General features: G+C 40.1%; 1 protein-coding gene across 1 annotated transcript; it reads left to right on the plus strand.

Annotated features, from left to right (window-relative positions):
- The first annotated feature begins 19,763 nt into the window (after positions 1-19,763).
- On the plus strand, positions 19,764-27,026 carry LOC307072734 (protein NipSnap homolog 2-like). The gene is made up of 10 exons (XM_079732169.1): positions 19,764-19,876; positions 20,552-20,691; positions 20,778-20,823; positions 21,339-21,433; positions 22,462-22,532; positions 22,655-22,795; positions 23,455-23,486; positions 25,077-25,171; positions 25,676-25,759; positions 26,156-27,026. The coding sequence occupies exons 1-10, from the start codon at positions 19,785-19,787 to the stop codon at positions 26,218-26,220; spliced, it is 861 nt and encodes a 286-aa protein (XP_079588295.1). The 5' UTR covers positions 19,764-19,784; the 3' UTR covers positions 26,221-27,026.
- Positions 27,027-27,158: the final 132 nt, after the last annotated feature.

The following is a 27,158-nucleotide window of genomic DNA, read 5'->3' on the forward strand; positions in this document are numbered from 1 at the left end:
GAGAAGGAAGGGGAATGACGTTATCCGAATTTGAAAAATAACAATCATTGTGGTCGTCTCTACTCCTAAGGGGGCATGTATATCAACCTGTCTCCCAAAGGTAATCCCTTGTCTCCTCAACCGCTTTCTTTCACCTACTAGAAACAAACCAACAGTCTAGCATTGCTCATGCACCCCTGTGTGGCCCCACCCTAGCTCTGTTCCTTCGGCAGTGCTACAACATTCCCTGGGCAGCTGCATAAAATCGCACGCCAGGTCGGATGTTTGCCTAGACTGAAATCACATAAGATAGATTTCTAGTCCACACTGTGCCATAGTCTGGAGTATCGCTGACATAGTGCAGTCTGCGATGTGGAGCAGAGGCCCCAGGTTAAATGTAGATCCCCACCTGGCCATGCAGGAACAATGTCCATACAAATTCCCCATGTCCAATACTAGCATGTTTTCTTTACAGCCTTCAACTCTCTTTGCCTTGTGTCAGTTGTAAAGACTACATTTATGATTATTATTCTACATAGGCTCCACGCAAGCCAACTAGTCTCTTTAAATAATATCTTAACTTGTTCAGGTAGACAGTTTTATCCTGTTATCAGACACTTTTGTCCGATGTGACTTATGTGAGTTACATGTGATAAAGGAGCAGACAGGGGTGAAGAAACTTGATTTGGATGAGGTCTCCTAGGTATGGATAGCTACATTTATTATTAAGGATTTCTCAAAAGATTCAGTTCAAGTGCTCTCTACTCCATTAAACAAACTGTCTATGTTAAACAAACATGTTGGATTTAAAACCTTTCTACAGTTATGTGTGTTACTCATAAATGTAATGTTTTGTCTACATTGACTAAACATGAATTCTCTTCAGAAGGACAGAGGCGGCCAAGAACATTTTATTCAGATTAATATTCTAGTCCAGCAGTGTAACTTAATATCTGACAGCCTACGAGAGAGACAAATGCCCCGCAATTAATACACGTTTATTGTTTAGGGACAATATTGGAACATTAAGTTCATACTTAAAATGTTTCAGGGCCAGATATCTTAACATGTAAATCATGCACATAAGGTAATTTTATGTCTGGCACACTTTGAGCATACCTAACATAAGAATCAAGTAGGTTATTCCTATAATTGGCTTCAGATTTTTGTAATATTTAGGCAAAAAAACTAAACGGCTTTGTTGCACAACCTGAACTCAATAAATGTTTAAAGGTGCCAGAGAGCAAACCACTACGGTTACATTAGCCGGTTAGTGGAGCCTGTGCTTTATTTTCTGTGGTCTCACAGCATGATCTTTTAGAGTGAGGCACTGAAGCCCAAACTGATTAATGATCAGCCATGTGGATGTCTTCTAGGTGTTAAGGGGAATGGGGCTTTAGTTGGATTTGGACTTACAACGTGAAAATGCTTGAAAAGGTTAGAACGAATTGAGTGTTTTACTAGATCAATGTCACCCCGGGGGTTCATTCAAAACGCTAAGGGCTAAGTGTGCGAATGGAACAAGTGTAACTGAGCGGTGACCTTTTATCTGGCGAACAGACCTGAACACAACTTGCAAGTTAGACACTCACAACTGCCTCCATGCCCTTTCTGTACTGCTGAGGTTTCAGACCACATCAGAGCTTTCCACAATGTATTCCAGTGAAACCGCGCAGGCAGCTGTGTAAATAAACAGAATGAAATGGTAGAAAATAACCTCATAGACAATAATATTGAACCCCACAAGCGTTATTGCTTAGTCCAAGCATTGAGCTAATTGAAACAGACCGACACTCAAAATGAATCATAGTGGAGATTATATATAAATCAGTGATACATTTTTTATGCCGTATTTGGGCCATGGTATAGTATATTTCATTACCGTAGACCAAAAAAGGATGCCGCATTCCTCCCTGTGTATTAATGAACTTCGATAAAGGACATCAAGGCCTGAATATCAGGTAGTAATGTGAGATGTAAAAGCCCTAATGCTAAATATCCAATGGCAAATATACATGTATGTGCAGTAGCATACAGCATGTACTACAGCATGCAGTAGTTCAGTCAAAAGCTGAACTCTAACTCTCAGTGCAGGTACAAAGATGCAAGAAATCTTATAAAGTGTGGCCCCTTGATGACCACAAAATAAGATGTTAAGAATAATTAAATTTGACTTGTGGCTGGGTTGTTCTAAGGTGAACTTGCATATTCCCAGGTGGGCTTTCCTCGGATCGATTTTAACAATATTGCTGAAATCCGAACTTTTCCCCACGAACAAGAAGGGGATTTCCAAGCAAGCAAGCATCTGCAAAAAAAAACACAGAAATCATTCCTTAGAATCCAAACTAGTGACCTAATTGATTAAATCTCCTACTCCTGTGTATATCACATTGCAACCACTGTGGTTGCCCTGAGCAGCTGTTGTTGTTAGTGATGAGGACTATTTTAGTTGGCCAGTGAGTTGATGAAGCACCTGTAGATGTCCTGGACCATCAATCGTCTCTAATAGAGACACATGGTTTTATTTGCTTTAATTGCAGCTGTCTCTCGTTGGCTCCGTGACGAATTGTGTATGATGTTCTGTTAACTTAATGTCCACATCTCTCTCTCTCTCTCTCTCTCTCTCTCTCTCTCTCTCTCTATCCCTCTCTCTCTCACACACACACACATACACATGGAGACGCACGAATGCACACATACACGTACACACACACAAGCTCACACACACACACACACACACACACACACACACACACAATCATCACTCATAATTTATCCATTTCATGAATGGTCTTTTACACGAGATACATTACATCAGGAAAGAATTTAAGAAAGAGGAAAGACTCAGAGTAAATCCATATGGAGCATGTGTTTACATATGTTAAATACGGTGAACCATTGCCTGACAACATGCACCCTGCAACTCGTCTGCCATCCCGTGTGTTACACTTGGTTGAAAGAATTGTAATAGTAAGGCCAAAAAAGAAAAGCTAAGACAAATCAATGGCCAACATTGTTCCCCGGCCTCGTCACCGTGGAAACAGCATCTGCCAGACACCCTGAGGTTTTCCGTCCCTTGGGACCGAGCTCCATACATCATCCACAAATCATGCAGGAACTGTAGCTGTTAGCAAACACTGGACCCCTCCGCCGAGCTCCTCGGAGTCCGCCTGTATCACTTCCAGCTGAGTATTCAAATGGGGTAGAGTAACTAATTTCTCCAGGCAATAGTAACTAATATATCCCATTGTGTCCTTCATACAAGGTTTGACCGGATTTACATGAAAAGATAATCCTCTAGGCTGGGTATTCCCATTTACTCCCTCTGCAGTAGTCAGTTGAATTTAATATTGTGAAGCTTGTGGATTTACAATTGGCTTTTCTACATTCCTCTCTTGTTAGGGTTTCTGAAACAGCACTAATAGTCCTGTAAAGAGCGTTCTGTTTTTATACTATAAAGCTTTATTTTGCCCATTCTTTTTTTATCATCGTTGCTAAATTATTCTTGAAGGCCTGAAAACATTCTGTATTTCCCTTAAGATTTTGTTTAAATCCTTTCTCAAGCCAACAGAACAGAATGACCACATTTTTGATATAATAAAGCCAGGCTCCATTCCATGCATCTTGGATGGTTGTCATTGAGCACACGGTACACACGTTCTCTCTGCTCTTTAAAGGCTAAAGCACACAGTTGATCTTTATCGTTATGGGTCCATCTTGGACAGGAATTCATCGTATGAGAACATGTGTCCAGCGTGGTCATATCAGTTCCAAAGACACACCTTAATACTTACTGAAGATAACTTAACCAAAGGAAAAAGTTGGAATTGCATATGATACCATTCCAAACACTTGCTGTTCCAAGTCATGCAGTCATAGAGACTGGACAAGTCAGGGAAACACTTAAGTCAAGAAAAAAAAAGAAAAGAAGAAACTTGAATCATCCCCTGTTAAGCCCCAAAGGCGCCGCCAATGTAATTCCCGCCTTGAAAAATTTGTAGCATTTCCAATTTGCGCGGTTCAGCGTTGCGAAATCGGGGCCTAAAACACATTCCCCTGCCCTGTTGTTGATTAAGGCCGCTGTTCCCACATTCTCCCGAGAGGCGCTGAGGCTTATTTACACCATGCTGGACCGTATTCTGAACACCATGGTGCGTGCACCGACTCGCATAACATCTAAACATGACCAGCTGAGGCCATAGTCCATTGTGTGGAAGTCCCCAGTTACAACACTTACACCAGCCATCGTATATACCACGAGCATGTGTTTATGGATCTGGTACTGCAACAAGATCAAGGGGTCGTTGGATTGAATGAGGATATCGTTCAATAACGTTTGGCTCTGGTTTCCATTGTTTTTCCGAGTGCCAGTTGGAAATCTCAGTTTGTTATTCTACATACAATGAAAATAAATATTCCATCATTTTAATTATTTGTGTACACTTGTTTTCATTAAATTGCTGTTATTGAGGTCAATTTGAGCCGGTGGTTGGATAAAGTTAAAGTTGAAAATATGGAGTTGTTTTAATAGCTGAACTGAGAGTAACACATACTCTGCCTCGTTACTCTTCGTCTCATATTCAGGCAATAAAGTCATGCTTCTTGGTTTGTTTGTTTTCTCCACCAAGCATTACCTTTAAAACCTTAATTACGCAGCACGCACCAGAACTACGTTTATTTGTTCATTAGAATTTGCAAAAGAAAAAGGAAAATAAACTAAGACCTAATGAACAAATAATCTCCACATGATTCAATGCAAACCGTTCTCCATGAACAGGTACACTGTGCAGCTGTACTAGGAAACGTCATGTTTTGAGGGATCTGTCCTGTGCAATCTCTCCGCCACCTGGCTACCTAGCGATGCCAGTGCAGAGGGCCCTGTCGCATGGCTCCATTGCAAGCCCTGTGCTGTTGATTGCTGGATGTGGTTTTTGGCGCGACAATGTGAGTGTTTAATGGGGCAAAACCACTGCGTAACGTCTGTGTCCAGCAAACATGATCAGGAAGGGCCTGGCATCATTGTTCTGTGTGTGTGTGTGTGTGGGGGGGGGGGGGGGGGGGAGTGAGAGAGGTAATGAAGTAAGCAGTCGGAAAGTTGACACAAGGGAAATAAAAACACCTGACATTGCCTGACTTCCTCTCTCCAGAACTAGTAGGAGTGAGGTGCGTTGTTCTAGCTCCAGACATGCTCGGTGTGAGGTGTCTCACTCTCCTGACCTGTTGGGAGTGAGTTGCTCTAGTTCCAGAACAGCTGGGAGTGAGGTATCTCACCCTCCTGACCTGTTGGGAGTCCGTTGCTCTAGCTCCAGAACTACTGGGAGTGAGGTGTATCACTCCCCTGACCTGCTGGGAGTGAGGTGTCTCACTCTCCAGACATTCTGGGAGTACAGTGTCTCACTCTCCAGACATGTTGGGGGTGAGGTGTCTCACTCTCCTGACCTGCTTCGAGTGAGGTGTCTCACTATCCATACATGCTGTGAATGGGGTGTCTCACTCTCCAGACCTGCTGGAAGTGAGGTGTCTACCCTCCAGACATGCTGGGAGTGCAGTGTCTCACACTCAAGACATGCTGGGAGTGCAATGTCTCACTCTTCAGACCTGCTTGGAGTGCGCTGCTCTAGATCCTGACCTGCTGGCAGTGAAACTGCTTTAGTTCTTCTTAAAAAAGGTTTGTAGCATCAATCCTAACCGAGCATATCATAACACCTCGACGCTCCTTCTACTAACAGCTCCACACAGAATGTAACGGCCATAAACCTGGTGTGCCGTTGGAAGGGCCAACATATTTAGAGTGTTACAGACGTGGGAAGAGGACAACTTCGCAATAGGACCTGGCGGGATTTCCCACTCTTGCGAAATCATTTGCACTCATCCAGCCCTCCACTCCAATCCAAGACGATAAAAAGGTCAAGCCATTAACGGCTCGTCAGTGTATTTTTGGAAGGTGTGACCCTAGACATGCTGTGATACAGCACATTGGAAGCACCACTGAGGCCCTTTCTGCAGACTTTGTAATGGATGATGGAGTCAGCCAGCCACCACCTCTACTGGACACACCTCTACTGGTGTTGATGCAGGCCCAACTGCTGTAAATCCACTCTATCTTTTGGCTGATGCTGCAAGAGGAAGTCCTTTCCTGCTCCCCTTTCCAGACAATTGCTCAATAGAAGAGATAAAACACACTCTGTGTGAATGGGCACCCCACAGCCTCCAAAGTTCTATATCCGTACATCCTCTGAAAGAAAACACATCTTCTCAGAAAGATAAACATTATTTCACTTTCCAATGTCCCTGGTCAAAAGAGCGACCATCATATTTACATAACTTTACAAAGGAGGGATTCACTTCCAACAATCAAGGCTGAATACTTCCTCTCTTTTTTTTTTTACATCATACCACATCCAAAATTTTTGCGGCCAGACATGTCCCTGCGTTAGAATGAGGTAGGTGGGATATAAAGATGGGGCAACATGTTCCAATGCTCAACAGAGTGGCAGCACGCAATCTTAAGTCATTCCCAAAATTATATCCAGGATTGCAGATAGACAGGCTCTCAGTGATTACTCTTTTCATCGCTGACCCTTCTCTTGCCAGCTGGATCATTTTTCCATGTTTCACATTCGACAACGGGGAATGTTTATGTCTCATATCCTTGGGCTTAATTGTTGTAAAAGAAAATACATTGCACTAACGGCAGCGGCTTAGTTGTTGCATTTTAAGACATCATCATGACTATATCGGCTCGCCTAACAATCCATCTGTGATAATGTAAGCAATCTTTAATTGGAACCACCAAAGTATACCACAGATTAACAAAGTTTAAAATTGTATAGCAGTAAGACAGAAGGCATCATATATACTGATTCAATCCTAACATTGGTTTGCATGTATATGATTTCAAACAGTGTCAATGTGTGGATTCTTATCACAATATTTTGGATAAAAGAATGTGTGGATCATTTTAATTTGTAATTTTGTCATTATACGCATCCTTCCTCTCAACATCTCTTTGTTCGCAGGTGGCATTCCCCACAATGTCTACTCTTGTAAACTCGATTTGAATATTCTCTGCTCTCGCATTTTGCAGCTTGAAGTAAATATAAAACTCTCTCGAAAGGATGGAGGGATTAGTTGGGAAACTGTGATGGATTGCATTTTATGGCATCTAAATGTTTTTTTTTTACTTAATAAGAACATAATGATTGTTGTTTGAACTCTATAATATACATTGAGGGATCCATTATGACTCACGGAATAACTGTGAATGATGTCAGTCATAGAGTAAATTGCTTGAGTCAGCTTCAGAGCATGTCTACTCTTTTTGAAATTCCTTTCTCTATAATTCGACCCGACAGGCATATTAAAGATAAAACATATTATTTTCTAGGCAATTCTGAGGAAAATCCCTCTTTGCCTCCCCGAGATTTTATGAGACCCTCATAGTGTGTTATACAGGGATCCAATTGGTGACCAATTAGTTTGTAAAACAATGACATTGGACTATTGGCCATTTAATCAGAGGCATGGAGGGCAAAAAAAACTACTTGTAAAATAGGAGGGCATTTTGTCCATCAAGCTCATGTTTGGCAGAAGAGCGTTTAAATAATTTATTTGGAAATATTCCTCCAAGAGACCAGTCTATACAGATGTTGAAATGTCTAAGCCAATAGTGTGCAATTCATACCCTTTAAATGATTTGCTGGATCCGGTTCAACAGCAACACAACATGGAAAGATGGGAGAAAAGTCTGTAGTCTGTTAATGGTAACAATCGAGACACAACGTGATTTTTGTAGTGTTTGCAATTGACCAAAGAATAGTATCACCACTCAAGTCATACATGTGTCAAGGCAATTATCATCTAGGCCTATGTTGTTTTTTTCTTAAACCTCAACACGTTTTTGAATGAAAAAGGGTTGTTGTGGGGGAAAACGCATCCAAGGGCCACTCTTGAACGGTGCAACCTATAGAACAAGCCGTCATTCTGTCAGAACCGTATTATATATAGTATATAATATATTATTATATCATATAAGACCCCCCCTCGGTCTGCATCGTCACCGGAATGTCTTTGGCCTCGCTCCGTGGTTCCCGCCATGCCTTCCCCCTTACTCGTGTTGTTATCTTTGGTCCGAGAGGGCTGCTTTTCGTTTGCCCTAATCAGCCCTCTCAGCCTCTATGACTCGCCCGTTCATGAGCCCCAAGCCCTGGGAGGGATCGGCAGCTCTGATGTGCAGAGAAGACTCGTTTGGCAGAGGGACGGCTCTCATGGTCACATGATCTCATAACCATGTCAACGGGCTCCATTAGTCGTGTTCGTAGCAGAATTAAACAGAAAACCCCCATTACAGGAATTGATGTTAGCAGTAAGCACATTAGTGTTTTATATTTTCTGGCGGAAAAGTATCTGTTTGTAATGAATTTGTGCTTTGTGAGAACTTTGTTTTGGGGAATGGTGGCTCGTAAACGCAATTAAGGCTTGCAAAACAACCCTCATCTTGGGGTGCCTTACTTAGTCCTGGCCACCAGGGGTCTCTGCAGCCCCTGTTGTTGGTCCAACACCTGACTACCTACAATCAATGCATACGTTTGATATAGAAAGAGGCAAGAGCATCCAGTTATCATTGCAAAAGAATTTGAAGAAACATTTAGAAACATAAGCTTCCATGGATTTGTACTAAATTATATCAATATAGTATTTTCTACTATTGAATGATTTGTCAAAATTGAATTATACCCTTGTCAAAAGATTGATATACAAGACATAACAGAAACATTGGATAGTCTTCCAGACGTTTTCCCCAAACGTTGTTTTTGTGTAACAGTGGTGTGGCATATCAATTTTGGGCCCTTTTGTGTTCAGATATTCTCTCAAACTTCTGGCCTGGAGGTGAAGGTTGATGACGGGCCTCATTAGCAACGAGTCTTGGATTCAATATGTGTTCTACCCATGTGTTGGCAGAAGGGCTTTCTGTAAGGTATCTAACATCCTCATTAACGTAATCCAACAGTGAGAGTGGCTGCAAATTGCTCAAAGGACTTGATTGATTACAGTAGTCAACAGTTTCACTCACACACCACACATTCACTTAATACCCACTCCATGAAACAAAATATACTCTCTGAAACGGCATATTAACGTCTTCCAGATAACATTTGTTAGTCATTATAGCCAGCATCACGACAGGCTAACCACATTAACAAACAACATTTCCGGAGCTGCTCAATGATGTATACAATGTATGTATACTATCCCACTCACCCGCCGGGAGTTCATTGAATTAGTCGCTTTTATTGACTAGTTGTGTAATTAGGCCAAGGAGTAAAACATAAATGACTGCTACTGTTACAGCTTCTACTGAACTACTGCTTCTCCTCTCCTTGCTCGTCCATCAAGAAGGAATGACGAAAGTGTACTTCGCATGCCCTGGGCTAGGACAAGGGCCTGCACTTGTTGGCTCTAGTGATATTTTTATATGCAAATTACACTTTTACATATGCGAAGACGTGATGTTTGTCAAATAAAAGTGATTTATTGTTTGGCAAAGTTGCTTATTTCCCTCCTTGCATTTAAGACGGGTTGGGCGAGCCTGACATTGCCAGACCAATTCGCAAATCGGTATTATTATCAACGGGGGACAGACCAAAATGCCTCTGGATGCAATTAGACTATAGGGTGCTCCTCTGAAGATTATCGGTTGTGATTGGTCCGACCAGAGCCAGGTCTGCTGGGAAATCTGTCTGAAGGGGAGGTGGGCCGGACATATGCAAGATCAAATAAAACATCAGCTCGCAGATTCCTCTAGTTCCCTGGTAAGACTTTCACCTTAACTCTCACAGGTAGGCTATGGTATGGAGCAGGCCTGTCTTTGTACCAATTACAGATCTCTGCTATATATCATAATATGTGCAGAAAGAATGTATCCACCGTACAAAGTAACTGAAGAAAATCTAACAATGTAACTAAATAACCAATATACAGAAATGTGTTTTGTCTGTGTGTGTGTGTGTGTGTGTGTGTGTGTGTGTGTGTGTGTGTGTGTGTGTGTGTGTTACCAATACGTTCTCTTATACAACAATGCACGTGTCAACATAATTCTATCAAAATAAGCCTTAAAGAGAAGATCTAACTTTCACGGCTGTAAAAGCAGCACTGTGGTGGTGTGGTATGCCCACTTCTAAGAAAAAGAATATGCAGAGAGACAACATAAAGTTGCACTAGTTGACATGTCCTGTACAATTTTTTTTTAAATTGCTTTAGTAGAGAAGGCAATTCCCTTTCTCAATAGTTGCAATAATGCTTTTTGATAGGGAAGTATTACCACATACTGTGGCCACAATACATAAAATAAAATACAGAATTCCTTCCAATTCACTGTGGGACTGGATAACATCTTCCGTATAACATTTTAATATCACTATTGGCAACAATGCCACATGCATTAGGTAACTGCCATATCGATCGACACATGTCAGAGGTCAAATTAGGTACTTAAAGTTCACATTTTTCAACTAAAAGCCAAACGACATATCCCTTTGTTCCCTGTGCAGCTGTGTGTTGGACAGATCAGAGCGGTGCTGAGTCGCTCACCTCATGGCGGTCACAAATTCGAAGAAAATGAATGAGCGGCACTTGCCAAGGTTTCTCGGAGACAAACACAAACAGGCCGGGAATGTGAAGCAGTGCTGACATATCGCCGTTGACTCATGGCAGTGGACAAGTCGTGCTCCAGACGTGATTTGTTTCAAATGTCACGCTTTCTTAGCAACGACTAGACTTTGGATTTCAAAATGAAATTCAAATCTTGGCAACATGAAATGCCTCTGGCTTTTTTCTTGCCTCATAATGATTATAATCATTAGGGTGATATGTTGTGTGGATACACACGTGTGTGTGTGTGTGTGTGTGTGTGTGTGTGTGTGTGTGTGTGTGTGTGTGTGTGTGTGTGTGTGTGTGCGTGTGTGAGCGTGTATGTTTGTGAACATGTGCAGGTGTGTATGCAAGTTTGGTTGGTTAGAGTAGAGATAATGATTAGATGAAGTTGTTGAGGAGATTTGTTTTATCTGCGGTCCAAGAATAGGCTACCTCCAGGAACAGACCATTTTAACAAAGATTAATCATGGAAACAATTTATGTTGACATGGATGTTTTTTCTTCTGACCTCTCACCCTTTTTCCAACCATTGCTTGTCAGAATTCATGAAGAGATGCGCTTTGTGTCTTAATGTTAAATGTATATAGAGATAAAATGATCTACGTGGTGTCATTATAGACGATAACAGAACAAAGATAAGTTAAGGCTTTATTAACCATGGAGGGGAGGGTTGTTGATTCAGATAGGGTCTTGGATCCATCTTTTAAAATGTTCAAAGCAATCATGTGACTTGATGTTCTTCTCACAAAACACATCAGCCAATTTGATGTGATTTCATCTAACTAATCCTTCACGCTATTCTATTTTAATCCATTACCAAACACTACAATGCTCTGCCTTCTAGGGTGCAGTGGAAGGCTGCAGCACAGTTAGGTAATGTTCCTCAGAAAAATGCTCGGCCCTGAGGACTCTTTACAGAAGTGCAAAATCCATCATCCAACATAGATCAAATGATTATTACATATTTTTTTCATTGTTTTCACCTTACAGAGTAATTCGGTTTATGAACAAATAATACAAGCATTACCTAAGTTTAAAACGATATATAACTGCTCTCACAACTGACCTTAATACCCCCTTATCCCATCCACCTGTCTTTAGAAGGCGATATATTAACATGCACACCTCCCTGGAGCTTTGGAAGCTCGTTTTCATTAAGCAACCCCTCCAGTTGGAAACGTTTAGCGCTATCTGTTTTTTGTGTTTGACAGATTCTTGGTATTCTTCTAATGTTCTTTGTTAAAAATGTAAAAAATGAATCTATATTATATATACACTCACACACACACTCACACGCTCACACTCACGTGCACACATGTGCACAGGCTCACAGTCACACACACGCACAGTATTTAGCTCCTGCTTGCCTTCAGATGTAATTTCAATCGAATATTAAGCATTTCCAAAGTGTTGTCAGCACACATCAATAAAGTTAAGTTAAGACAGATTTACAAAGACTTCCACCCATGGTTGGAACCAGAGGATACGTAAGGGCTATGTGAGAGGGCTTTATACTGCGGGAATATCGTGCAAAAAACAATTTCACTAAACATAAACAGATGACCCTTGCAGGGAGAGGTGACCTCAGTAATTTCCCATGACCTCTAGTATATATGAAAACGTACATTCCTCAATGCCATCGGACATTCCTATCAGCTCAACACTGCAAAATATAAAATAAAAATACATTGACAAACTATGTACAACAATGTATTGGTAACAGCAATATTAATAGTCAATTGTTACTCGAACACACTTAAAGGACTTTTGCCACCAAATATCTCCAACACATACACGATAATTCCATCACACATGATTTATCAGTGTAACAGACAAATGTGATAAAAATTGCATACTTTATTTTTGTTACTTATGGATCTTATTAATGGATAAGAGGAAACAGATTCAGGAAACATCACATACAACAAAATAACTGAACACATGAGCCAGGTTTAAGAAGGATTTATTAGGATTTCCCAGTGCATACATGAGCACTGGGGTGGATTATAGTGAATGCAACACAGAAATCAAATGTGAAATGCTCTAGCACCTCATTAACAACAGAGAGAAAAAACACATTGTTTATCGCCTGGGTAGAAGTTCCAGGTCAGCGTTCATGACTCTGATGAATCATTGTTTTGATTCATAAGAGGAGTAGACTATCAAATTTTTGAGGGATGGCTTTAACATATTCATAAAGGTTACATCTTGGATGGGTGAATGCCAATTTAGTCAGAACACCATTCTTCTTCAAGTGGAGACATGTTGTGCATGAGACCAAATAACCCCAAGTTTCTTTTGCTTTTTGAAAAATAAGTGACGTCAGTGACTTACCCAGGTGTTGTGTATGATTGTTGGTGGCGGTTTAGTAACTCGAATGGCATTGTAACAAGCGGGTTGGAGCTTTCCGTATTTGCCTTCCCCAACTTCCTGAACTACACACTCAGACTGCTTGTGTTGGTAAACGGTCATTGAGAGAGAACCATGCAAGGCTGCTTTTAGAGAAGGCGTGTGAGCAGGTAAGCAAAGTAAGCAACGGGTGAGGTGTGAACTTTGATTGGATATGATTTGGAGGAGGTTGTCTTAACTCACAGAAACATTCTACTATGTAAACAATTACTTTATTTGATTAACTGATTCATGGAACAAATTACACAAGTTTTATTTCGCTAAACATACTTCATATAAATGTTGGTATCTACAATGTCTCCGTTAAAGCGTTATTCAGTCAAATAAAGACTTCCCAACATTAGGTATACAACTTGTAACACTTGCTAAAATATATATATTAATCAAAATTTGTGTCGGATAATTCAAACAGTGCTGGTGTTATTTCCGAATAAAGCTCTTTGTTTGTCATCGGGTTCAAGCGTCCAGTAAATTTTTCTACTACAAAACAGACCCGGATTGTACAAACATTTATTTCCCTTGAATTTCCCTTGAATTAAAATGTGATGTAAGATGTGCAACAAATGATGGTCATTTTCGAGACATATTCTGCTCACCTCCTCCTGTTGCTTCAGCTGTACTATTGTATCGACTGACCGTTGGGACTTTGCTCTATGATGAACGGTGAGTGTTCATTTCAATTACACAGGTCATCAGTAGTTTACCATCAATTCAGCACTCCCCATTGGTTTGACACAGGAATTCCTCCACTACTGCCTTTGGACCGTAGAGTGCAGGAAGGACAAATTAACCTTTCTGAATGAGTTCATGTTGTGTTTACACTCGACAGTGTCTAGAAGTTGCATTTTCCTAGAGTTTTTTTCAGGCAGACGATTTGACTGCCATGAGTAAAATGTCAATGTGTGGATTTGTGTACACCTCCTCTTGAGTTTGTCCATTGGTCCGTTCATCCATTCATCCATGCATGCGTCCCTCCACCATATGGATTTATCAGATATGTTTTGAATTCCAAGATAATCCACTGTGGGAACATAGTTGAATTTTAACATGCTGTATTGCTATCTCCACTCAACATGCCTTATAATACAGCCATGATTACACACTGAAACATACAGATGCACATGCACACACACACACACACACACACACACACACACACACACACACACACACACACACACACACACACACACACACATACACATACTCAAACACATACCCATACACATAAACATACAGACACACACACACACAACCACAAATACTCTCAAACCTTTCTTCACTGAAATATATGTGTATGACAAAGTTGACAAAGATGCAAATGCGAAACTGTGCACTTTTCTTAACAATACAAAGATTCACATCTGGGTAGCATTGACATTCAAAGGGAATGAATAAATGCACTTTCATTGCAAGGTCTTATTGGCACAAAATACGTAATTTGTTTGGCTGCCACTTAAGTGAGTTTAATAGCAATGAGCACAATAAAAGTTGAGCTGGCAGAAATCAACAGTCTCAAGCCACACTCTCCCAGAATAAATGAATGAATGAATAAATGTGTCGAGAAACTAACCTCATGTCATTGTTCTATTTTGAAGACTTGGTCTACATATGATTACACACTCCCAAGGCATAGCAACAAATCATACCCACTGGTAATGTCAGGACAACTATTCTGGTGGGGAAACAATCTGAAACAAAATATTGATGGTCAGCTTGTTCCCACAATATACTCGAAGTCATGCATATTTGTGTAGTGCACATAATGTGGGCCTGTGAAGTTCTTATGAGTAACTGGCCATCCTGAAGATTGAATACACCCTTGCCTGCCGGAATATTTAGTGATGATGATTTATTGTAAATCTGGGGATTTATATAATCAAACGAATCTCATCAATCGTACACATAACCATCTTTATGACTTGGAGGAAAGTCACAGAGTCAAACAATACATGCAGGAGATGTGTATGTATTTATGTGATTACCTTACGTTGCCAAACGCTAAACCCCAAGGATGGCAGCCGTATTGGGCTTTTTGTTTCTTTTTGGCACAAATTAGCACCCGGGATGTCACTTGTAATACAAACTATGATCACTTGCAAACACTACTATCACATGTGGGATAGGAGATGCCTGATGTTTTGTTTGACCGTGTTTGGTTCTTAATCTATGTGACACCTTTTTGGATCAATTTCTGGAACAGAAAGAAAAAGGTAAACAATTGGAGCAAAAACACCAACCAGAAAAAAAACAACCACTAGAACAAAAAACTACCAGAAGAACAACAACAACCACAACAAAACTCAAATCATTCAAAGCAGCAAAGAATCCTAGGATGCATGTGATTGCACCCTTTCGCTTCCTTCAACAAGGGCGTAGTCCTATGTCGAAAGTCATCCATTTTGAATCGATTTTCCTAATTAGCCTGGATCACCCCGTCGGTTGAGATATGCGTGTATCTGCATTATAAACACCAAAGAACATGAGCGTCTTATTAAACAAGCCAGAGCAATGTTAAAATAAACTTTTGAAGATTGTCCACTTTAAAGTAAAACCATGTGTTGTTATGTCCTGCGATGAACTGGTTCTCTCACTGCAACTCGGAGTACATAATTCATTGGTAATGTTCTATTGGAAATACCATTGTTCAAGGGGGTTAAAGTTTGAAATTGATTTAAATGGCAACATACAATTGATACATGGATTTGATTAGTTCTATTATCAGCATTCTATGATTATTCTATTACTTAAAAATGTTCACAAAAATGAGAAATCTTTTTCAAACTGATTTTTTAAATCATCATAATGATACATTTTATGAATTGTTTAGTTTCAACATTTTGCACCCATAATCAATATTATTTGCTTTGTTTTAATTAGTCTACAAAAAAGTGTACTAAAATGAGTCTGCTCTGGAACTCAACTACGCAATGAATTTCTCTCAGTTGTGTTGCCACTATACCAGATTAAATTGAGTCATTGTCGTAATAATAACATTTAGCAAGAAGCAGTTGTAAGGTATAAACAATGACATCATCAAGATGCTAAAAAGTATTAATAGATGAAGTAATGTTAATCCTGGTCAATTAAAACTTGCACGCACAAATCAAATTCAACAATTTAACATGAAATAAACCATCAATGCGTGCTTGTTTAGTCTAGGCTAGTCAACTAAATACCTGAAAACCAAAACCAGGCCACGTCTTCATGGAGTTCAGACTCTACCCCAAGGGTCATGGAGTTATCCAAAAGTCTTGGACTTTGCTCTGAACGGTGAGTGTAAGACCATATGCAATTTTAATACTTACCTAACGTCTATTAGTATCAACCTATAATAATATATAGAAAAAATATAAAGAAAAAATATATGGAAAAAATACATATTTTTTCAATTAAACCTTTATTCATTCAGAAAGTCTCATTGAGGTTGGACACCTCTTTGCAAGAGAGACCTGTGTGTGTGTGTGTGTGTGATTATTAGATAGTTAGCTAAGCTAATATTATGAATCAATGATGATCAATTTAATTAAATTAAAACATTTCAGAATATAGATTGACTTGATTCCCTCAACACTATGGGTTCAATCGTTTGTTTAAAAGTGTAATGATGTGCCATATTATAATCCTGTTTAATGTTATAGTTAAAATCATATTACAGTTTTTCTCAGCCGCTTTGGTACATTTCTCAGATCAGAATTGAAATTCTCAAAACTACCTGTTCAATCGTCACATCATTGTGTCACTTGTGCACATCAAAAAAGCAGTTTCTCATTTCTTTGAACAAGTTGCAAATGCTTTGGTATTCATGCAAATGATTATGTACAATTCTCTGCTCTTTGCTACATTATCTTGTTTATGTCATGTCACAAGTTGTCATAATATGTCAAGCATATTTCTATTCATTTCCAATAGACTTTTTTTCTAAATCTGTCCTGGATTGGTAAATTGCTACCAGGTGAATCTTGACCTTTTCTAAATAAGGGAAATGTGTGAAGCGTTAGATCAACCAACAATCTACCAGTTTACTGAAATAGCTCAAAGGTGCGTCTCATGAACCATGAACTGGCAAGTATATATTGCTGGAGCACAACACAATGTTACATTGTCTGACAATGGAAGGACAAGGAATTGGACAGGGTTAACAGCCAGAGAGAAGAACAAGAGGGAGAGGAGTGAGGTTGCATGAGAATGAGAATTTGTGGCCCAACAGACAGGAACGTCAGGAGGTGTAGGAAGACTGCACTGTAATTCCTACAGCATTGCATGTACAGTTTACCCCAAGGAGATTGTCCTATGTTCACATTTCTAGCAATGACATGGTCTGTCAACAAATTACAGTACAAACAGTCAAAGCGCAAATGCGAATCTTGTTCAGTCTCTTGCACTCAATCTCACACATACACTAAGGTGTAACTTACAATTTACAATAATTGTCTTCAAAACTTTAGCCATAGTTTACATCAGAACATCCCTCCAGAGTACACTGTTATATTGACAACATGACTAAGCTATTTGACTGTCTTATCCGTACACAATGACACAAGGACTTGTCATTCTGATGGCACTGACATGTTCTTTGACACAGATAATTAGTTTTGAGAGATGAACTAAGGATTTTGAGCAAGAGATTGGCTTTTGCAGGTAATCCATGGTGTTTGGCTATTTGTCCGAATTGTTTTGAGAAATGCATACTGTTTTGCAAATGTTGAGGATGATTCGAGAAATGTACCAATGCGACTGAGAAAAACTGTAATTCAGGATGATGCTTCGGCCTGCATTAAGAATCAGAAAAATATATAGTCGATAAAACCGTCACAAGAACACCCCACCAATGTGTCAAAACTAAACTGACTCTTCCCTCAACGATGCCCGCCGCTGAACGAGCTTGGCGGAGCCAACTGTCTGCTACTTGACGGAGGAAGGTAAACGTCAGGCCTGACGTAGGCAAACATACTTCATGATGCAGATCTGGCCTGTGCATAATCAAATTCCTCTGGTCTCGAAAGCAGCAGGCCATGTCATTTTTCATCCACACCTTTTGACGCCACCGTCTGAGTATCGGGGAGAAGCGTGCAATGCTTCGGCGGTCGAGACGCAAAGGTTAGACAAGCATGTCACACCGGAGCCAGAACACAGGAATCCTGTACTCCCCAGACTCATATTCTGTCTCATACCAACAGTTGCCAGAAGAAGTGAGAAGAAGGTCTGAGGAGAAGAATGTGTCTCTATGTGCTCTCCCCAAAATAAAAGATTGCATTGGTATTACACGGTGTGCCATTATTATTCAATTAATCATATTATATGATCATTATTATCATGATTATCATAAGTAGTAGTAGTGGAAGTAGTTGTAGTAGTATTAGTAGTGGTATTACTATTATTAAGCTATTTCCAATGGTAGACTGCACATTCAGATTGTCACGATGACGTCATTTATTTTTGAGTTTATGCCTGGTATTCTTAGGATCATGACAGGACTATATTATACTGCAACTATACCTACCAAACTCTTAGTCTTTATTATTTTGTAGATAAATGTATTCACATGAATGCTTCCATGCAGGGAATTTCTAAAAATAAATAAATAAAAGGATATCGAGTTATTGAGTGAATATTATTTTTGCAACCATTGTGTATGATAAAAATTGAGTGCACAAAACAACTTGTCATGTCCCAAAAATGTTCTCACAATTTCTACTGCATTTATTAAAGAACAGATAACAGATAAGCATTGTCAATTATGGATCCAAAGCTAACAAGGAGGGTGGAGAGGATTGTTTTCTACCCTGGAAGAGATGTGTCGAGATGTGTCATTGTTTTTTTCAGCTTAGCTAGTTGATATATTGGGTTATAAGTTGGCTTTTTGTCCAATGGTATGTTGTTATTGGGAATTTTTTTTCCACCTTCAAAGACGTTCAGAGACAAAGTAAGGGTACATAGAGGCAGACAGAGAGAGAGAGAGAGAGAGAGAGAGAGAGAGAGAGAGATATGGAGAAAGAGAGAGCGACAGAGAGTGAGACAGGCACACAGACAGACTGGTTTCATGTGAGACAGAATGAGAGATACAGAGGCAGAATGAGAGACACAGAGACAGAGGCAGAACGAGAGTCAGAAACACAGACAACTACAGACAGAGGCCAAAGGATAATGATAAAAATCTGTCTCAAGTGCAATCTTAAATATTTTTGTTTGAAGCACGCAAAAAGTATCCTTGTGTAGGCCTACCTTTTGATTGATTTCATTAAATGTTACAGCAATCCTTTCCAACTGTTTGATTTAATCCAAGAATGGCAGGCATTCCTTATAGGACCAAGGATTGACTGGCTCCACTTTGCGTATTTTATATTATAAATCAGTTCTTCTGAATTCCTTCATACAGCAACCTTTTATCTTTCCGTACAGGGCAAAAAGCCATTGCAACGGTTCTGCTCTTTATTTGGTAAAAATAAAATAAAAAACATAACAAGAATGCACCCAGTCGAATGCTTTAATAATATGGATGAATCTAGATATGTTTCACTGCATTACCTCTTAGACACTAACGACGATTCCAAAATAGTTTATGAATTAATGGCATTGTCTTAAATTAGGTGAATTAGGCCTTCCTAAAAAGTCTCGGATGATGCAAATAGGTGTGTTTCAGCACCAGCCATCGCATCCCAAACCACTCCAACCAAGCATGGCGAAATACTGCCGCCCTGTGGGCAGCGGAGGGAGCGACTTTCTTCACTTACAGCTGGAAGATGGCGACCCGAGTCCTTCAGAGAATAAGCAATGGCCTATATCTTGCCAATAACATGGCCAACTCCGCAGGGCATGCCGTCATTTTGAGCAGGTGCGACCATTATCACATTGTATGTATGTTGTGCTTGACGTTGGCGTTGTGTAAGTCTCCGGACTTTATTAAAGTGCTACCTTGTCCCGCTAGCCCTCCTGTACAGGGGAAGGCAATGAAGCTAGCCTACTAGCCACTATGCTTCTGACGAGAAGCTAGCCCTTCTAGCCACTGTGCTTCTGGCAAGATCAAACCAAGCTTAAACTATTATGTGTCCCTTCAGTGAGTTGTAGAAGAAATGACAACTCGTACCTTTGCTATAAAGGACAGGTCCGATCATTTGAGATGCATGTTGGTCTCTAATGTTGAAGCTTCGTAAGCTCAAGGTCATGTTGTAGATTTCTTATGATTTTGCCATGTAAAAATTAGATGTTTATGAAACATATTACATGGCATTGACCTGTCTAGCTTTTGTCCAGGAAAAATACGAAGCAATGATATAAGGTCATAGTAAATACTAATATGTCATGAAGGTCTTATGAACATGTCCATGATGTACAATGGGCAACATTATGACACTAATAAGGATTATGGCTGTACTCTACACGGTTCAAGGCCTTAATAATCAGGCTACTAAAAAAATATATATAACTATTTTAGGAACATTATACAACTTTTGGATAGGATATTGTTCATAGTTCTTTTTGTAGTGGTTTGATTTGATTTAATTTGCAGAGGCCTGGCCGTATCGAGCACCAGATACAAAGAGGACAGCTGGTTCAAATCTCTCTTTGTAAGGAAAGTTGATCCCAGGAAAGATGCACACGCCAACCTGCTGACCAAGAATGAGGAAAGCAACTTGTACAAAATCCAGTGTAAGTCACTCTAATGAGTGTTATTTAATATCAATATTAATATCATCAACACACATTTGTTTTTTATAACTTAATTTTATTTGCAGTTCACAATGTCAAGCCTGAGTGCCTTGATGCATACAATAAAATATGGTAAGTGTTTGTATGTTTTATTTAGAACTTTCTACTATTTATTTATAATCATAATAGTATTAGCTTGCGGCAGCAGCAGAAGTTAAAGCATTGTATTATGAGACCAGGTCAAATAATAGCAATAGTAATAGTCTAGTATTTGTCTGTGTTGAAAATGTCAACAGAGCTATTCCTGTGAGGTGATTGGCATGTCAGCTTGGCTTCAGCCAATCAAAGAATACCGTGGCTGTTACTTAAGATGACCCAGAGGAACTCTGGTTCTAATCCACATATACACCTCTTTTAAACTACTACTTGAAGACATGAACCGACTACCTTATTTATTATCTGAATGAATACTTACATTCACCTAAGATGTATAATAACCTAACATATATCAATGCAAGTCTCCAGTAGTTTTACTGCATTATGGATGTCCTTCATTCAACCTTTTTCGTCCATTTGTCAGTGGCTCTTTAAATCGCACTTAAAAGAGATGACGTTACAAATGTAGTGCTGTTGTTCATTGCCCTCAGTGAGGAGATCCTGCCAGCCATCCATGCTGATAAGTACTACCCTTGTGAGCTCGTGGGGACTTGGAACACCTGGTATGGAGAGCAGGATCAGGCTGGTAGGACTGTGTTCACCACCACAAATTAATGTTTAAAGATCTCCTATTATACTACTTTGCTGGTCTTAATTTCTTATTAATGACTCCTATAGAGCAAACTGACACGAATCACAGCACAAAAAACTATGTTGATTTTCGGGAAAATCTTCCTCTCATCTGGACGCTTTCAGCATTCTCTGTCAACACTCTGCTTCGTCCTTCTCCGCCCCCTTGCCCCCCTCATGCCAACCCCACTCAGTTGTGATTGGTTACCTTCCGGAAGAGCATGTTGCAGCATTACCATACCTGGAAAATCCGGATTGTTCTACGTAGATAAATCCCGGAAATTTGAACAAGTGAACGGCGTCCAGCATCCCTAGTGTTTAGCGCTCTGCACAGCCACCCCAGACTGTCAGCAGGGAATACGTCTTAATGCATGTACATCATTATTTGACACTTTAGTATGGTTAAACATGAGTATAAATCATTATAACAACGTGTATAGGTCATAAAGGTCGAAAAAGCATAATAGGTGCTCTTTAATGTTATTTTGCTTGCATGTTGCACACATTATTACATAGCAGCATAGTTTAAGTTGATCTCGAGTGGTTTCCTTCGGGGCTTCTTTGGTGTATTCTGAGACGGCTATTCTTGGACTTTGTTGACTTTTTACTGACCTCTATTGGTGTGTTGGGCACGGAGGAGCCGCTGTAGAAATTACCATGGAGTGGACCCTTGTTGTGTATAATAACATTGCTCGATATATACGTACACATTTAATAGTTACATCCATCTCGCGTGAGCGTGTTCATTTTAAACAAACATTCCCTGTTTCATTTTAACCGGTGTCAAAATGCCTTTGTGCTGCTAAATGAGAATGTAAATGGTAAAGAAGTTCGGATTGTGAGACCGGAGTCTTAATCTTGTTGTAATAAAAACATGTGCGGATAACTTCAGTATGCTTTGCATACTGAAGCCCTCCGACCTTAACTCTTTAAATGCATTCATCCATTCCACGTCTGTTAAATGCTACTTCTGTTTTGCTTCAGTCCACCTGTGGCGCTACAGAGGAGGCTACCCAGCTCTTACAGAAGTGATGACCAAGCTCAGGGAAAACAAGGTACGGCCTCACATGTCACTTGTGTTTTACTATCAATGTTATTGAGTCCACCAACAATGGCTGACCCACAATGTGTTGCAGAATTCTATCTATGGATTTACCTGTTTTCTTTTTTGTTCCAGGAGTTTGTGGAGTACCGCAAGGAGCGGGGTAAGATGCTGCTGTCTCGTAGGAACCAGCTCCTCCTCGAGTTCAGCTTCTGGAACGAGCCGGTTCCCCGGGAAGGCCCAAACATCTATGAGCTCAGGTCCTACCAGCTCAGGGTGAGCAGCTGACGGGGGGGGGGGACAGGGGACAGGGACATTGTATTCAATGTCTGGAAAGGCCTTGTGAGTGTTGTGAATAAATACTGTAGCCTGATAGATCTGGTCTGACCAAACATTTACTTATGTAACACTGACATACACTTTATTGGTTTTCCTTGAGCAAATATAACTGAAGGTCTTAGTTACACCACAAGTTATACATTGATTTTATTTTTTATGTATTCAGCGGATGCTGTGTATAAGAATGAGAATTAGGGCCAGGCATGTAGGTAAGGCATGTAACTGAACCTTTATTGACCTTTTCACTGTGATGCCCTTTAATTTCAGTCTGGACCTGTGTTCAGAGATTTCCACTGTATCTATTGTTTCTTTTTTCTCCAAAGAACGATTGCATTTCAAAGTCATCCTCTTTTGCATGCCCTTTTGACTTAAATGATAATTCCTTATACATTAGATTGTTATGTCCCTGAATCATTATCACAGACTGAGATACGTATGTTGAGGAACTTGTTGCACACATTTGTTGCAGAAAATAATTGTAGCAATCCTAAAGGTGAAGTTATGCAACACATCATTAAAGCCTTTTTATTAGGGTACAACATTCATCAGGACTGGTGATCCTCTGCTTAAAGATTGCATTCTTTTTTTCTCCCTAGCCTGGAACCATGATTGAGTGGGGTAATTACTGGTAAGACAGCCTGATTTCTTTCTCTGTTTCACTGTACTTACAGAACACTTGGATCACATGAAACCAGTTCTCCCTCATTAATAGGAACCACTCCCCAGACGGAGCCTATTTTGATATGGTTCTATTTGGCTCCCGGCCTAGTGGTTGGTGGATAGGGTGGTGGAGAGGCTAGGGTGGTGCAGAGACTAGGGGGTGGAGAGGCTAGGGTGGTGCAGAGACTAGGGTGGTGCAGAGACTAGAGTGGTGCAGACTAGGGGGTGGAGAGGTTAGGGTGGTGCAGAGACTAGGGTGGTGCAGAGGCTAGGGTGGTGCAGAGCCTAGGGGGTGGAGAGGCTAGGGTGGTGCAGAGACTAGGGGGTGGAGAGGCTAGGGTGGTGCAGAGACTAGGGGGTGGAGAGGTTAGGGTGGTGCAGGGGCCAGGGTGCTCCACTCCCCGCATCCCGGTTCTGTTCCCTTCCTTTTCGTTGTGGAGCTCTTTGTGACATGGCCACCTACCTGCTGGCTTCCTTGAGTCGAAGCATCACTATCACAAGTCCCTTTCACCAAGGATAAATCATCAGCTAAATTACTCAAATAAGATTGTTATGGTTAAAATTCATACAATTGAAACGCACATATTGGCTTCTCTCATATAAATAAATTAGCTGCTAAGTAAAGAGTTATGGTGATGAACTGATTTCCAACTAAGATAAGTTTTATGTGTCATTATAGCCTTTTATTTGTCTGCAATGTAAATACAATTTGAGCTATTCAATTTAACTTGCTCAACCTCAACTTGCTTTTAATAATATTTTCCTTTTTATTTTAGATTGACATGGCTTTATGTGAAACCATTATTATATAATGGTTTCAAATCCAACCCTCAAATGAAACAAGAGGTTTGAGCATTTCAAACGTTGACTCAATTAATCATTAAGTAATTTATGGCAACGAAAAAAGGGAATATACTTGGAGAAACATTGAATGCTGTTTCTTCTTAATCATTTGTCAAATCATGTTATAATTGTCTTTTTGGTATAATTTCAATTATTTTCTCTTATTTTCTTTGGGTAATAAATATTTAAACAATATATAAAACATTCTGGTCTAATGCACACTTTCTCCCAATGCAAGACAGTCAGAAGAAATAATAATAATATTAGCAATACATTATGATTGTTAAGGTCTCAATGTGTAACATCAACAAATTTGTAGCTTAAAATAATTTGGACCCATCTGTAGTCAATGCTGATCAATGGTGAGTTCAATAATTACATCAATAAAATGACATCCTATAACCCATAATCAAAAAATAAAAAATGCTGGCTGTACCTCCATTGTTTAAAATAATCGTACTATCAACACTCCCAAACCCCTCCCACTCACGCCACAGAGCTTAACGGGTTGGCTGCACACTGTTACACAGCCAGTTAGACCTGACAGAACACCTTTATTGAGTTTGCTTAAGTCTGACATTCTTCCATCTACTATCTGGGAGGGGCCCAATCTCAGACAATGCAACTTTAATTCTCTGTGGTCTCCAATAATAACAAATGCTGCGAAGTGGAAAGACCTGATTGGGTCTGTGATGCAACCTGTTCCTCTCTGCAGGGCCAGAGCCATCGGCTATCGCCAGCACAATAGTGAGGCGGTAGGCGGCTTCTTCTCCCAGATCGGAAACCTCTACATGGTGCATCATCTTTGGGGTAAGATGCATGCAGCAATGCATATAATTTCAAGTTAATTCATAGGGGTGGTGGGATTAGCCCTTACAAGCTGTTTCACAAACTGCTGTCTGATGTCACCAAGGCACAGGGAAGGGCAGTTTTAGAAACTGCATGTAATGGCTAATCACACTCACACCTGGTTGTATAATAGGGGTTCTTCAACCTCTTTATGCAAAACACAATTCTAAAGTGTAATATTTATTTTATATCCAAATGTAATTAACATGGCCTCCACTACAGCTAATATTTTGGTTGGTTGTGACAACTTACTGTCAGACAATATTATCCCTTTCCAGTTATATGAGGCCTGCAATGTGCTTATCCATGATCTACTCAAATCCTTAAAAATATATCCCAATGCTTTGTTGGCACGCTAAATATATATTTAACTTTGAGATATATCACACCATAAGGCGGACAGCTCTTAAAGTACTGCATCAATGCGTACAGCACAGTGGTGTGATTGGGTGTTTGTCGTTGCAGCTTACAAAGACCTGCAATCCAGGGAAAACACAAGGAATGCTGCATGGCAGCACGAAGGCTGGGACGAGGTGGTGTATTACACAGGTGAGGACAATGCCACCACAAACAATGAAGGAAGGAGAAACATTGCATAAAGATGCTGATTATGGTTCCACGTTCACCCAACGCAATGACCAAGCAGACGCTTCGACGCAGTCCTGAACCTTTATGGTTCTGCGTCGGGTTTTAGTAAGCGGACCAATCACAGCCTGCTGCATCGCCTCGACGAAAGGTTACATTTTGGGAGGCACACGTTAGGCCCTTGCGGTGGACGCAAGGAGGGTCCGCAACGACGTAAGGGGTCCGTAACCCCCTTGCGTTGCGTGAAAGTGGGACCATAATCAGCCCTTTAACTCTCCACTCTAGACTACACAACACGATTTCTGGTGCGTGAGAAATCTGTAGTCCTACATTTTTTCAACCTTTTCCCATTTTCTCCAGTTCCGCTTATTCAGCACATGGACTCCAGGATCATGATCCCGACTAAGGCGTCCCCGCTGAAGTAAACTAAAGCCGTCTGAAACCCAATGAGAACTTCTGGAATGCTTTATCCGTTATGAACATCACTGCCATCACAGGTTTCAAACTCCTCGCTGTTGCAGAGCAACACATCCTCCCTTCAAAGTTAGTTGTTTTTGGTTCTTAGGAGGGCCAACTCTTGTTACTTATTCAAAACATAGCATCAAAGACAGAACGCAGATAAACACCAGAAATACTACTTTCATTGTCAGTGAAATGGCAACCGTGGCCCTAAAGTGTATTGTCAGATTGTATTGTGAGCCAAAAACAGAAAGAAGTACCATAAAGCTGTCCTTTTAGGTCCTATAATTACAACAAATGAATCCCCTTTATAGCGTGATGAATGGGAAGTTACCGTTGTAAGTTATGAAAAAGCTACGTACACTCATTTTATAATGCAGTGGCTATTTATTATGTTATGTAAATATTAACATTGCATAATGTATGTACATTGCGAAGTGGCACATATACTAACATATGGCAATCATCAGTGTATATTAAACATAAAATTCTCCATTGTATATTCCTTCGAGCATACAGATATAGGTCAAATCATTTTAATTGCAGCATGTTGCGATAGGCACTGAATATGTATCTGGCTTTTCTTAACAGTAAAAAAAAAAACAAGCTTTGATTTCATTTGGTGAAAAAGGATTTATTTGTTTTTCACTTTGTCAAGATTGCATGTTACGTTTGAAAAATGTGTTATTGGTTATAACATGCTTAAAGCATGGCGATAAAACAGTTTTAAGTTTTGTGTCACCTACTGAATAAACATGGAAAAAAGTGTAAGCAACGTGTTATTGTCACTAATTAACTAACACTAGCCCTAACTAATAGTTAACACTGTTCCCTTGCTGGTAAACACACACCACCTTACTTGACAGATAAATATGCACAGATGTCTTTTATACTCCTTAGGTTT

This window comes from Pollachius pollachius, assembly GCF_949987615.1.
Source record: "Pollachius pollachius genome assembly, chromosome: 3".
Taxonomy (NCBI): Eukaryota; Metazoa; Chordata; class Actinopteri; order Gadiformes; family Gadidae; genus Pollachius; species Pollachius pollachius.